The sequence below is a fragment of the Lagenorhynchus albirostris genome, chromosome 6 (assembly GCF_949774975.1).
Source record: "Lagenorhynchus albirostris chromosome 6, mLagAlb1.1, whole genome shotgun sequence".
Taxonomy (NCBI): Eukaryota; Metazoa; Chordata; class Mammalia; order Artiodactyla; family Delphinidae; genus Lagenorhynchus; species Lagenorhynchus albirostris.
Window position 1 is genome coordinate 59,595,621 of NC_083100.1, and position 15,025 is coordinate 59,610,645.

General features: G+C 41.8%; 1 protein-coding gene across 6 annotated transcripts in view; it reads right to left on the reverse strand.

The window, feature by feature from the left end:
* Nucleotides 1-6,873: 6,873 nt before the first annotated feature.
* The window catches only part of RAPGEF4 (Rap guanine nucleotide exchange factor 4), a 238,044-nt gene continuing 229,892 nt past the window's right edge, over nt 6,874-15,025 (reverse strand). For 4 of the 6 annotated variants that reach the window (XM_060152641.1, XM_060152639.1, XM_060152640.1 and 1 more), the window contains 2 exons: nt 10,927-10,981; nt 6,876-8,028 (listed from right to left, as the gene is read on the reverse strand). In XM_060152641.1, coding sequence (XP_060008624.1) covers nt 7,901-8,028; nt 10,927-10,981 — 183 coding nt within the window. In that variant the 3' untranslated portion in view covers nt 6,876-7,900. Of the gene's footprint in view, nt 8,029-10,926; nt 10,982-15,025 lie in introns of all 6 variants that reach the window. The other 2 variants (XM_060152643.1, XM_060152644.1) reach the window with 2 other exon arrangements.

Genomic DNA, 15,025 nt, shown 5'->3' on the forward strand with positions numbered 1-15,025 from the left:
TAGGATAGGCTTAGTGTTACTGTATTCTTTTAGTTTTTGCTTGTCTGAGAAATTCTTTATTTCTCCCTCTATTCTAAATGACAACCTTGCTGGGTAGAGTATCCTAGGCTGCAGGTTTTTTCCTTTCAGGACTTTGAATAAATCTTGTCACTCCCTCTGGCCTGTGAAGTTTCTGTAGAGAAAGCAGCTGATAGCCTTATGGGGGTTCTCTTGTGACTCTTTGTTTTCTCTTGCTGCCTTTAGAATCCTCTTTTATCTTTTTTTTTTTTTTTGCGGTACGCGGGCCTCTCACTGTTGTGGCCTCTCCCATTGCGGAGCACAGGCTCCGGATGCGCAGGCTCAGTGGCCATGGCTCACGGGCCCAGCTGCTCCGCGGCAAGTGGAATCTTCCCAGACCGGAGCACGAACCCGTGTCCCCTGCATCGGCAGGCGGACTCTCAACCACTGCACCACCAGGGAAGCCCTAGAATCCTCTTTTATCTTTAACTTTTTCCATTTTAATTATGCTGTGTTTTGGTGTAGGTCTGTTTGGGTTCATCTTGTTTGGGACCCTCTGTGCTTCCTGTACCTGGATATGTTTCTTTCTTTAGGTTCAGGAAGTTTTCAATCATAATTTCTTCAAATATGTTTTCTTTTTTAAAATTATTTATTTATTTATTTATGGTTGCATTGGGTCTTCGTTGCCGCACACGGGCTTTCTCTAGTTGCAGTGCGCAGGCTTTTCATTGCACTGGCTTCTCCTGCTGTGGAGCATGGGCTCTAGGCACACAGGCTTCAGTAGTTGTGGCACGCAGGCTCAGTAGTTGTGGCTTGTGGGCTCAGTAGGTGTGGCTCATGGGCTCAGTAGGTGTGGCTCGCGGGCTCTAGAGCACAGGCTCAGTAGTTGTGGCATACGGGCCCAGTTGCTCTGTGGCATGTGGGATCTTCCCAGACCAGGGCTCGAACCCATGTCCCTTGCATTTGGTAGGTGGATTCTTAACCACTGCACCACCAGGGAAGCCCCAGATATGTTTTCTATCCACTTTTCTTTTTCTTCTCCTTCTGGGATCCCTATTATGTGTAGATTGGCTTGCTCTAAATTATCCCATAGGTCTTGCATATTGCTTTTTTTTTCCCACTTGCTTTTCTGTCTGTTGTTTTGATTGGGTAATTTCCATTAATCTATTTTCCAGATCGTCTATTCTTTCTCCTGTGTTATTTAGTTTGCTATTTATTGCCTTCAGTTTTTGTTTTGGCAAATGAATTTTCATTGGCTCCTCTTTATAGTCTCTAGTTCCCTGTTACAGTGATTTGCATTTCTTTTTCCTTTGCTTTTTTTTTTGGGCCACAACATGCATCTTGTGGGATCTCAGTTCCCTGACCAGGGATTGAACCCAGGCCACAGCAGTGAAAGTGCCGAATCATAATCACTAGACCACCAGGGAACTCCCTGAATTTCTATTGATAGCCTTTTAAATTCCTTTAGTATTTTTATTACTTCCTTTTTAAACCTGGGGTCTCCTAGACTGGACAGGTCTGTTTCACTGTTTGTTCTTTCGGGGGAATTCTCTTGTTCTTTAATAAGAGTAATTGGGAGTAATTCCTCTGCTCTTTCACTTTACTTGTCTTTCTCTGAACTTAGGAGAAACAGTTATCTGCTGTGGTCTTGAAGTACCGTTTTTATGTGGGAGTGCCCCTGTGTAGCCTATGTCAGTCTAATATTGTTGGTGTAAGGATTGTTTTTGGTATGGATGTCTGCTGTATCTTTCCTCAGTGTGTGCTGGCTGTTATCCCCTCGTTAGGGTGTGTGATTGCTGTTGTGGTGACCAGAGCCTGCTCTGGCTGTTGAATGGGGCCTCCTCTTTGCTCTGGAGTTGTCACATCCCTGTGGGCGTCAGGGTCTGCTCCCCAGTTGTTGGAGTAGAAGCCCTGAGATCCGTTTCAGAGCTGTGGTGTGAGGTAGGCATTACTGGAGCACTCCTGCTGGGAGAGTTGGCACTGAGTATTCCTCCACAGGAGCTGTCCACGTGGAAGTGCACTCTGTGGTGTCATTTGTCGTGTGTTGTGTGGGCTGACGAAGTACACTGTTGTTGGCACTGCCCTCAGCATTGCCTCAACCCTGGGAATGCAGGAAATAAGTCCGGGTGTCCCTCAGGCACTGTGCTCACAAAACCTCCGGCCCAGACCCACTGAAGTGTGGTACCCAGACCTGCTGTAGTCATGCACCTGGACACACAGTGGGAGCTACAGTAATCAGCTCACATGCCAGCCCTGTCTCCTCGTGAGTGAACCCACAAAGCCCGCTGCTATTAATGCTGGACCCACCACCACCATGGGAGCACCAGCCATCTGCTTGGATATCCTGCAAGCGCTGAGCTTACAGAGCTACTGGAGGCGTAAATCCCAGGAATTCGCACGGTTGTGGGGAATTGGCTCGGATTTCAGACCCACCTCCGTGTGTGCGCAATCCACAGGTGCTTACATGCTCCCAGGGCTCAGAGGCAGAGCCGCGCCAGCCGTGAGCATGCTGGGAATGGGGCTGCTGTGGTGGGACCCCACCCCTCCTTTCATATGCAGCTTAACAATGGGGTTTTTATGGCAGACCTGGGCTCCATCCTGTGCAAACCCCTCGTTGTGGCCTGGACCACACTCCAGTCCCTTTGGGCTGTCTCTGTGCAGCCAACCCTAGTCCTCTCCCCGGGTCTGCACAAGGACAACGTTGTATGGTTCCACTTAGATGACGTAACTTCCAAATCCATAAGAGTGAAGCAGTAGTTTGCAGGGGCTGGGGGGAGGGGGAAGTCGAGAGTTATTATGTAATAGGTAGCTTCAGTTTAGGTTGATGAAAAGTTTTGGAGATGGATAGCAGTGATGGTTGCACAACAGTGTGAATGTACTTCCTGCCACTGAACTGTGTACTCAGAAATGGTTAGAATGGTATATTTTATGTTATGTGTATTTTACCACAACAAAAAATTAAAAAGTGGCCCAGTGTAGACCAAGTAAGGAGGAAGAAGGGTGTTTGACTCTGTGTGGGTTCTGAGTCTACCACTGCTCTTTAATATTTGCCATTATGCACAATTCCCTCTGCCCTACGTTTTAAGCCTGCATCATAAGTAATTAAGGAATTAGATTTGACACATGTGGCATCCACAGTGAGGTATCATAAAGCAATGGCCCTGCCCCGTAAGGGCTGCCATTAGAAATGCAACCCCTGCCTTTAGCACTTCGGGCTTCCTACTGCTCTGGGGTAAAAGATGAAGCTCCTTAAAAAGGCCTTGCAAGGCTTTGCACACGCTGAGCCCAACTTAGGTCTCCAGCACACCTGGAAGCCTGCTCACCCTTGCTCTCTCTGCTCTTCCACAGTGAGCTTTCCACCGTCAGTTCTTCGTGCCGCCAAGGTTGTTTCCTCCTTAGAACATATTCTCTCCTCTCTCTGCTTAGTTAGCATTTTCCTCCTTCAGAGTTCAGGTCAACTGTTCCTGCACAGAAAACATTTCCTCACCTCAGATCAGGTTAAATCCTCTTACTACATGTTCTGGCAACCCCACATCCTTTCTTGGAAGTGATTTTATATTTGTTTGTTTCTTTATTTGATTACTCTTCTGTCTTTCCCAATAGGTGATAAGCTCTAGGAGAACAGGGATCCTCTAGCTTTTCTCACGTTGAATCCTGAGCTCCTAGAGGGCCTGGCACTCACTCATAAGCCCCTCAATCATTATTGGCTAGTGAATGAATGAATAGAAAGATAACTAACAATATCAAACTAAGTCAAAGATTCTTCTCCAGTTTATAAGTCATTGATGCTGTGACCTGCCCATCGAATACATTCTTCTCCATGTAAGACACATAGAGAAAATTAAGATTATTACACAGCAAGAGATGTAATACATTTTATTTTTATTTATCTATTTATTTATTTTGCGGTACACGGGCCTCTCACTGTTGTGGCCTCTCCCGTCGCGGAGCACAGGCTCCGGACGCGCAGGCTCAGTGGCCACGGCTCACGGGCCCAGCCGCTCCGCGGCACATGGGATCTTCCCAGACCGGGGCACGAACCCGTGTCCCCTGCATCGGCAGGCGGACTCCCAACCACTGCGCCACCAGGGAAGCCCAAGAGCTGTAATACATTTTAGATTGACAGCAAAAAGAAAGCTATTCAAGGTAGGGGTTCATTTTTACAACACTGCATATTCTATGTTGATTTTTTCAAAAAAAAATTATAAGTACAACTTGAAACCAGAATGACACTTAAGTTTTTCACACCGGTAGTTATTGAACCTCATTCATATTTCAGAGGAAATACCATTGAATTCAGGAGAAATCTATTTAACCTGCATGGCGTTCAAAAATTGCTGGAAAAGCTTAGCTCCTGTACACTGTGCCAGTGACCTTGCTAAGCAGGTGTGTGAAACACTTAAATGTGTAATTTTCTACAGGTGCTTTTGGTAAAAACATTCTTTCTTCTTTCTTATGTCTTCCAGCTAACCTCATTATCCTTCTTGTGACCCTGTAGGCATCTCATTTTCTCTTGGCTTGTTTGCAAGTTTTAAAATATTAACTGCATCTCCTGCTTCAGGAAGAGTTGTTTGGCTCCTACTCTCCATTTTTACTGTGTGAATTCTTTTACTTCGCCATCAGTACCTTGAATAATGGAGTTTAATGCATTTTCAAAGAAGCCAGACATAATTAAAAATCTCTTATCTTTATTAAGTAAAGCAATACTTATTCTCATTTGGAAGACCAAGGGGAATATACATGGGAGAATATGTATTAATTTTGAATAATGTGGAAACTATATTAAAATAAGGTCATAAGGGGTCAGTCACCATGGAGTTGGGGAAAAGAAGCTGTCATGTAGGATACCAGCTTTTAAGTAAGATAGGAGTAAGGAAGAGTAAACAAGAGCAAGGATGCCCAAGGGATAGGCTGTCAGCTTAATTTGTCAGCTTTTAAAATTTTCTAAGGAAAGGAAAACTACATAATGGTGGAAAATCATTATATTTTATATAAGGGAAACTTTGCAGCTGATATTGAAGTCTATGAGATAGTAAAATGCTGAAAAATAATGACTTCAATAAAATTTATTCAGTGACTTTTTTTTATTCTCTAGTAAATCCTAGGTTTTGTGTCCGACTCTGGATAGGAGGCGTAACATTGCATAGAACACCACCCCGTACCTGGGGACCTTGAATGATTACATAAATGAACACAGAAAGGCATTTGGCTGCCTTAGTGTTTCTCCAAGAGGCCTTTAACTGTGGATGTTAAAGGGGATTACAGGAACTTCTCTGGTTGCGCAGTGGTTAAGAATCCACCTGCCAATGCAGGGGACATGGGTTTGAGCCCTGGTCCGGGAAGATCCCACGTGCCGCGGAGCAACTAAGGCCAAGTGCCGCAACTACTGAGCCCGCACGCCTAGAGCCTGCTCTCCGCAGCAAGAGAAGCCACCGCAATGAGAAGCCCATGCACTGCAACGAAGAGTAGCCCCCACTCACTGCAACTAGAGAAAGCCCGTGCAAAGCAACAAAGACCCAACACAGCCAAAAATAAATAAATAAATAAATTTATAAAAGGCATTACAGCAGGACTTCTCAGAGCCTTGAATATGTTAATGAACACTGGGAATCATTTCTAAGGGGGTATATTATATCATCGTTCCCAAATTTTTGAAGATGTCATCTTGGTTTTGTGTTTTGCTCTGCAATTGTGCGTGTTTTGGGAGGAACAGCTTATGAACTTGTGAGGTTTTTTTTTAACATCTTTATTGGAGTATAATTGCTTTACAATATTGTGTTAGTTTCTGCTGTACAACAAAGTGACTATATTATAGTATACGTATATCCCCACATCTCCTCCCTCCCACCCTCCCTATCCCACCCCTCTTGGTTGTCACAAAGCACCGAGCTGATCTTCCTGTGCTATGTGGCTGCTTCCCACTAGCTATCTATTTCACATTTGGTAGTGTATATATGTCCATGCCACTCTCTCGCTTTGTCCCAGCTTACCCTTCCCCCTCCCCGTGTCCTCAAGTCCATTCTCTACTGAACTTGTGAGATTATAGCCTGGAATACACTCTGGAAAATGCTGACATTAAAAAACAGACATGGGTCCGGAAATTAAATAATTTTGGAAAATTTTTCATCAAATAGTATACCAATTGCTTAAATCACTGAGAAATTGTGTAGGACCCATAACAGGCAGCTCTAAAATCTCGTGCCTCTTCATAGCAGCAGTATTCCTAATAGCTGAAAAGTGGCAACCACCCAAATGTCCATGAATTGATAAATGGGCAAACAACATGTTGTATATCCAGATCATGGACTATTATTCAGCTATAAAAAGGAATGGAGTACTGATACCTGCTACAATGTGGATGGACCTTGAAAACATTACGCTAAGTGAAATAAACCAGACACAAAAGTCTCCATATTATATGATTCCATTTAAACAAAATGTCCGGAATAGGTAAATCCACAGAGACAGAAAGCAGATTAATGGTTTCCAAGGACTGGTGGGAGATGAAAATGAGGAGTGGCTGCTAACGGGTATGGGGTTTATTTAAGGGATAAGGAGAACATTCTGGAATTATATAGTGATGATGGTTGAACAATCTTATGAATATATTAAAAACCACCAAATTGTACACTTTAAAAAGGTGACTTTTAGAGTATGTGAATTTTATTTCAATGAAAAGAAATCCAGGATCCCATCATACCAGATGGTTATCTCTCCCATATTATAGGAATTGAGAACAACACACCTTTTCTTGTCACAATTATATTTAATGAAGATAGTAGCTGTTATTTACAGAAGATATACATACATACAATTCCTACACATTAAATGTAGCCTAATTGTGAAAACAGGAAAAAATGTACTCCAAAATTACATACTAAATAAAATAAATAAAAAGTAATTATTTGGCACAATATCTATCATGTAGCAAATAAATAACTCTATACCATTGACTGAATGAACTATTTACAATATTTGAAAGTGCAAAACAATTGCTGAAAATTAAGATATCTGTGATAACATTTAAGTCCAGAAAATATGTGGGTTTTTTAAATCAGTAACAATAATTAGCCAATAGTAAAGGTTTTTTTTAATGCCCAGGAAAATAATTTTGAAAAATGTTTTCTGAATATTGTGCTCTTTTGAAGTGTCTTTTTTTTTTTTTTTTAATCTTAGCGCTAGCAATTTTAAGAACCTTGGAGTTTCTCAGTGGAATTCTTATATATGTACTCCTGATTTGTAAGTTTAAAAAAGTTACATTGTAAACATAAATATTATTCTATATGTCATTCAGAAATTACAGACCAGTCCTCCCTAAATTACATAAGCAGCCAGAATGTTTTGTAGTAACGTGGTCGGGTACAGTTCCTTCAGAGGTAAAACTATGAAGATGGAAGAATACAGTCTCTAATTTGGAGTTACACGGATTCCTCAACCCCTTCCAAAACCTCCATGCTCAAATCAAAATGTTGAGTTAGAAATTATGAAACTATACCACCAACGATGCAGGCAAATAAATACCATTTGTAGCACATCTCATCCTGTAAACACTCCTAGAAAAAAATATCAGCTTGATACTTCTCTTGACAATGATATTTCTACCATACTCTTCATGTGGGTCTTATTTTATGTTTCAGCAAAGAAGATGGCACAACTGGAAATAAAATACGGTGACTACAAACGGGGGATTCCTAAGCTAGTGTGTGCAAGCTGTGTGCAAGTCAAAGAATTTCTTCTTTTGTCATGACGCTGGTAAGCTGAATGCAGCACTGAGATGTCTCAGGATGGGTTTTTGCTTGTTTTATAGAGTTCTCTAGTGACAATACAGTGAGTACTAGCATAAATGGCATTTTTGAAAGATTGTGGACTGGACGCAAACCGTTGTTCTGAGCACTTTAAATGTCTATGGTCGACGAGGCTCTAATCTGTGTGACATCTGTGATAAAGTTCTCTGGTTGTCAATCACATTTAATTGTCGTACATAACTCCGGACATCCTGATGGTTTTTATTAGCCTGAGCTGCATCAGGATCTGTTGAAGGAGAAAAGAGCAGGTTTAGCGTTGCATAATATATGGATATAAGATACAGCCTTATTTACTCTAGCTTTTACGTTTATCATAAATTCCTGGGTTCCATCAAGACCTTTCAACATGTTATATTCATTGAAATGTTTCTACTTGGATGTTCCATCTCCTCCCTCCCACCCTATTCTTCCCTGGAATCACATATTTTGATCATTTTCCTTTGCATTACATATTGTAAAAAAAAAAAAAAAAAAAAAAAAAAGGCACCAAATAAAAGTGAAAGCATCGCCTGACAGCCCTTGTTATACATTAAAATTGTTTGCCCTTGCCATCCCACCTGTGTCTCACACTCCCTTTGATCCAGATGAGGACTAATGGCATAGTTTTCATTAGCTCCTAACAAAAGCACTTAACACCTGGGCTGAACTGAAGCAAGCAAGCGTGAGACTAGTAAGTCCGACTCCCCTCATTACTTGCATACAATATACAGCATTATTGCATAGATTGTGTGTTCTTAGAGACTGTCCATACTCAGAAAAAAAAAAGAAAAATCAACTCGGGCTGAAGGCATGACTTGTGCCCGGCCTTCAATTCTCCGATGCTATTTGTTCTGAAATCCCAATTACCATTCTATTCTCATCCACTCCCCAAAGCACTCGAGCAGCAGAGCTATCTGAAGTTAACCAATTTCCCTAAAACTAGGCTGAAAGAAGAATCAAAGGCTCAGATCCCTACACAGCGAACAGACATGAATGAGGAAGGCCATTTGACAGTGGTGAACTGGAAACACAGTTCCCTTCAGAAGTGACTACGCAGCTCTTGCATGCTGATGCCACGTGGGGATCTGCACCCTGAGTTGCCGGATCTTCCTTTTTTTCTAGAGAAATGAGAAATCTGGATTTCTTCTCTGGGAATTCTTCCATTTTTGAATGGTGACATTATTTCACAATAAAAGGGAAAAAAAGCTCCGTTTAGATCCAACACCTTGGCCATGGTCCCTGGGTGGCCTCTGCCCTGTGGATCCCTGGTGTGGGACACTGGGAGTGGCCAAGCCAGCCTGGACTCTGGACCAGTGTTCTTTCCGCCATAGCACACTGCCTTCTGCAGTCCATCTGTTCTCTTTAGATCCACATACCACTCCCAAAGACAATTAGAATGCCATCTGCATGAGGGGCGAAGGGGAGTGCTGCAGGTCTGAACACAGAAAAGCAGAGAAAAGATACAAAGGCCCCCACTTGCTCTAAGAAGAAACTCATCAATATAATTATCACATATAAATAATACCACAGTGTTTAATTTCCTCGCTTGTCACTGGCAGTGTACTCTACATTTACAATATAGTGTAATTACATTGTACATATTCCCACAATGTTTATGAATCTATTCTTATAGCTTTATCTATAGATTTTTGACTTCGGAGCTAAGCAGCTGTTGTTTACCAGCAGTTACTGATAACGTCAACAAATGCAGTGGAGATTTGTGTATATAAAATTTCCCCCCATGTCTCTAGGAGATATAGGAGAATGTAGGAGTTACTTCCAAAGAAGTTTATAGAACAAAATATATTCTATCTTGGTTCTTCTCTGGTTCTTGGACCTCATGGAGAACCTTCTCAAGGCTTTGAACCCTCTCAGGCACACAGCATTTGTGTTTAATTTTGGGAATTTCCTAGAACCCCCTGAAGGGCCATGGATTCTAGGTTATAAACCTTTGTTGTGTAGACTGGCATCACTTATATATTCTCATACTCACTTGTATAACTGCCTTATGATCGTGTCTTTATACATACAGTAAATCACTAGATGAAGAGATATGAGAGACTGTAATTCTGGCAGAATCCACATAAGATCAGTTGATGAGGTGCAAGCCTGCACCTTTTGGAAGGAAGAGGAGGCATAATCATTTGAATCAAGTTTTTAAAGACCTTGCTCCCCAAGTCAAGGCTAGTTTTCCTAGATTTCCCCCCCGGGCATTAAAAAATGAATGTTTAGCAGTTCTGGTATCCTGTGTTTAGCAGACCCTCGCTTTGGGCCAGTCCTGTGCTAGGAAGAGCAAAGATAGCTCTGATGAATAAAACAAGAAGCTTTTAGTCTCTGAGCACTAGGTTTATTGGAGGGGATGGTACTGGTAGCCTCGAAGTCATGTCCATGTCAAATTATCATGTTAAGTTAATGAGCCCAATGACTTAAATGACTCATACAATGAAGTTATTAGCACAAAACTTTCTAGGGGCTACCTTCTCACTCCCAGACCGGCTGCAGGGAGCCAAAGCTCCAGCCCCTACCCAAAGTCCCAGTCCAGAGGAGACAGTAGCACTGGCCTGGCAGGGTGATCTGCTGCGATGATGCAACTTAACTCCCGACAGTTTAAACTTGCTATTTATTATTAGTGACGCTTTTATATTAAAGCATTGTATTATACCAGTTTTTGTACAGATTTAAGAAAAACACCTTAATTCACCTAGAAATTCTAGAAATATAATATGAATTCCTGCTGTGGGACCTTTTACACGTGTACTTATAGACATTGATGCCTTCTCGCAACACCCCAAGAGACAATATTGTCTTTCCCAGTTTATAAACGACAGAATGAGTCATTACGAGTTGATGTGAGTTTCTCAACGTGAAGCAGTGAGTCATAAAGAGAGTTGGTTAGAGTCAGGATTTGTTGGCAATCATGCCTTAGTTGTCTATCCACTCTGTTAAGAGCAGATGAATTCTCTAAGTCCATTCATAAAATAATATTCTTATGGTTATTTTAAATGCAAGGCCCCTATCCCATGGGATTCGTGGTCCAAAGGGGCTCTGACACCATCAAATATTGTCCAGACTTCTAGAATGTCTCAGTAGCCTCACTGAAAAGGACTTAGCCACCAAGATCCATATTGCAGGGGCATTAACTTACTGAAGGGTTGACTCCTGCAGTATCTCACCGTTCTGGCAGTATTTGCAATCATGCGCTAAAAAGAATAAAAAGAAAAACTGAAATGCAGGTAAACTTAGTGTAGAATCCAAAAAAGAAAACAAACCATTATTTATTTCAGCAATACCTGGGAGCACGAGAAACAGCAGGTTCTGAGATGTGGATTATCCGGAGGCAACTGGTTGACGTCTAACCTGTTTAATCACTTGAAAGAGGCACCCACCCCCGCATGCCCCCCTCCCACACATACAAGGTATTTGTCAGGTGAGGAATACTAGTGGCATAACTCTCCTCTAATTGCTTGTTCCTCAAGATGTAAAAAGCAGGCTGTCGTTCCTGAGAAATGGACCTTACTCCTCAGGACTCGTTTTTACCATCCTTTCTTGAGGTCACTGTGAATTTGCAAGAGAACCTGTAACTATTCTAGATCTGGAGAATGGTTAGCTTGTCAAGTTCCTCACAGTAAACAGGACTCAATAATGAGGTGTTTGACGATATTCATGGAACAATCATAGATATTCTATGGCCACATTTTTCCTATACACTATGCATTATTAACCTTTCTCATCTTCCAGCAAAAGTGTGTGTTTTAATGTTCACCTTAATTATGTGATTCCCTCCCTCCTTCCTTCTTCATCCTTCCTGATTATAACACTAACATGCATATTTTAGAATATCGTTTCAGACAGTAACTTCAGTTATATTTTGGTACATTTCCTTCTAATACTTTAAAAAATACATAAGCATGTTTTTCAAAAAACGGAAGTCATAACGTACATGTTTGTTTTGATCTGAATCTTTTCATATGGCATTATGACTTTTCCATGCCATTTGCATTTTAAAATCCTTTTTAAATAAGCAGGTATTCAGTCATGTGGATGGATCATAATTTATTTAACCTTTTAATTTTGTCATTAAGCGATCTCAATTTCTAAGTTTTGGTTGCCATAAAAACTTATAAGGAAACCTTTTGAACTGTGCTCAACTTAGTTAAAAACAAGAAAAGAAAGAAAGAAAGAAATGCAGGACAAGAAACGTAAGGAAAAATATCAGTGAGACTGAAGGGCTGTTTCTGAGTCACCATGTACATTTCTTGCTCGTGGTATTTTAAGGGTAACTGTGTAACCTCTCAGGACACGGGGACCCCCAGTCTCTGTGTAACATCTCAGGATACTTTTGCTCTCAAGGCGGTCCGCAGAGATGGTGGATTAATTCTAACACTAGCAGAAAATCTGTTAAGGCTCCAGCCAGGAAAAGAGACTTTCTAATCTCTGAGTGGCTATTTAATTCCAGTCCTTGCTTTTTTCTCTCCTGGAACCTTGGCTTGCCAAAATATAGAAAATGGCTCTGAGAAAACTGACGTAGTGTTAAAAAAAAAAAAATCAACTTATTTGGCAGGGAAATTTTTTCATAGAAGAGTTGGAACTTTACAAATATGTACAGGTGAACATTCATAATACCTCACTAAATACTGCTCTGAGGCCTGTGGCATGCACCAAGTGACATCTGTCTGCACTGGGTAATTTCTCATACACAAAGAGGCACTTGGAAAAGTTAGAACTTCACTTTCATAAAGGTTCCTGCAAACCAGGACGTCCCTTGATCAGCATGAGAAATATATTACAAATACCTCCAAGAAAATGTAACATACAATGTATAATTAGCCTCTGATATATGGAGCCCTGAAATAAACAGTAACTACGATAATTTTCCTGCTAATTTACTCTAAGTTGTTTTTTCGCTTCTCCAAGGGCTTTGCACTTGAAGGGCACAAGTATATTCCATGTAGAATTATTGTAATTCTTCAGATATTGAATGGAGTGTAATTACTGAAAACCCTGGGAAATGCTGCCAGTGTGCCCCTCCAAAGAATAATAAAACAATTAGCAGGGGTCAGAAACCTCTTCCTATACCATTTTGTAGGGAGTAATTGTTCTGCTTTTCAGTTTTGAAAGCTAAAACATTTCATTCTGACTTTGGTTTTGGACTGCTCTTTACAGCTATACTCTGAGGCTTCATAATTTTTAGCTCATTATGTAGTTTAAAACGTGAGAACAATTGTTTAAATCAGTAATTTCCAGCTCTGGAGTTCATTCTACCTTTCTAAATCTTTGATTAATTTTAATAATGGTTTTAATTTTGATGTATCCCTTTTAATTGTACTCAAAGATAACTTCAGTTTAACTTTGCAATCCAAATCTGGCTTTGCAATGAGGCCCATTCTTTCCCTTTGAGGTGGCCGCACAATAATGTAATATGTAAACCCTTAGTAACAGCACCCGGACTCTACTAGCACTGGTCAATGCAGTTACAGAATGCTTTCACAAGGCCAAAGAAGGGTTAACTTGTTATTTCTAACCCCACCCTCTTTTGCACCCACTGACACATGCAATATTTAATATGCTGCTAACAGCTACAAGGTGCTTTCCTGGGGCTGCAGGAGACTTCAGAAGGCCCCTTCTTCGTTTGTCTCCAGGGGCCTAAGGCCATCAAAGCCTGCCTACAAATAATGGCTCCCCACTGTTTAAAGGCATCAGCAACGAGGAGCTCATCACCTCCAAGGACAGCCCCTTGCAGTTTTAGACATGTATGACTACTGGACATTTCTTTATCATTTTGAGTCCAAGTCCCTTTTTTTTTCCACATCATTATTGAAGTATAATTGCTTTACAATGTTGTGTTAGTTTCTGCTGTGTAACAAAGTGAATCAGCTATATGTATACATACATCCCCATATCCCCTCCCTCTTGTGCCTCCCTCCCACCCTCCCTATACCCCTTTGCTTTTCACCCCACTAATCCTAGTTCTGAGCTTTGGAGCCACAACACATGTGTTTAGTTCCGCTTTAAGGGGACAGTTCTTTAAATACTTGAAGGCAGCTATCACGGACATCTCTTCACCCCCGTCTTTTCTGGTTCAGCCTAAATTTTCCCACTTTCTTCACCAGTTTCTCATAAGTTTCAGGTATCTTGTGGATAGTGTCTAGCGCGGTGCCCTACCCTAAGCAAATCACAGAGTGCAGAAGAAACACGATTTTCCTTCCTCGATCTAGATGATGCTACACATCGAAGTCCACGATTTAAAAAAAGCCACACTGCTGACATCTGAACTTATCGTGAATTAAACCTCTCAGCCCTCTTCACTGAGCTTCCTTCTCTATAGACGTGCAGACGGTTTCTTGGACCAAAGTGGAGGGTTTTGCATTTATCTCCACTAAAAGCCATCCAGTTAGTCTTTCTGTTCTTCCGCAGGCTTAAGCCTCACATGTCATTTCTGAAGGCAGATGACTGTTCATTCATTGCTGTTCCCAGTGAAGGTTGGCAGAAACTAAGGTTAAAAGACATAGGCTTTATTATCCAACTGCCACAGCAGGGATGAAGCCAAAAGTTATACCCTAGGCTTTGTGGCGCTGCCAGAGCACGCTGGCCTGCCTGGAGCAGACCAGGTAACTTTCCTACCAAGTCAGGCCAGTGGGAAGATACCTGATCACTCCAAAGCAGAGCTTCTCATCTTTTTTCTTTTCCCATCCCAGCAAACCTGAGGTTATGGCACGCTCCTGTTAGTAACTGGCTTGTTAAAACAGTGATTTGTAATTCAGGGGCAAGGTGAGGGGAATGTGCTCCTTGAGAAGGCGCCTGAATCAGTGCAGGTGGGCAGTGTGAGCCCCTCTTCACACCTGACCTGACTCTGATACAGCCCCACCCCCTGCTGGGAAGCCCCACCTTAGGGTCTGCTCGTCAGCCTGCCCTGGAGGATGCTAGCCAAGAAAGTGGTCCACAGTCAGAATGCCAGGCTTCCCCTTGGGAATCCACATTCCAAATTTCCCACAGCCACCACTCGCCTTGGGACTAATGCAAAGTACAGGTTTTCAGAGCTTCTTTGCAAGAATTAATATGCTCATACAGTTTTTCGTCTACAGGGCTGAGAAGTGGACCCAACTGAAAGCTGATGAACCTCCCTCTGGACGTGAACTCACACGGGGAAGCTCAGAAAGGAAAAATAAGGTAGCAAGAGAAGGCTTCTGTAACTACCCTCAGGTATTTATTTATTCTTTTTCTTCAGTGTTTATGCATTTATTTGG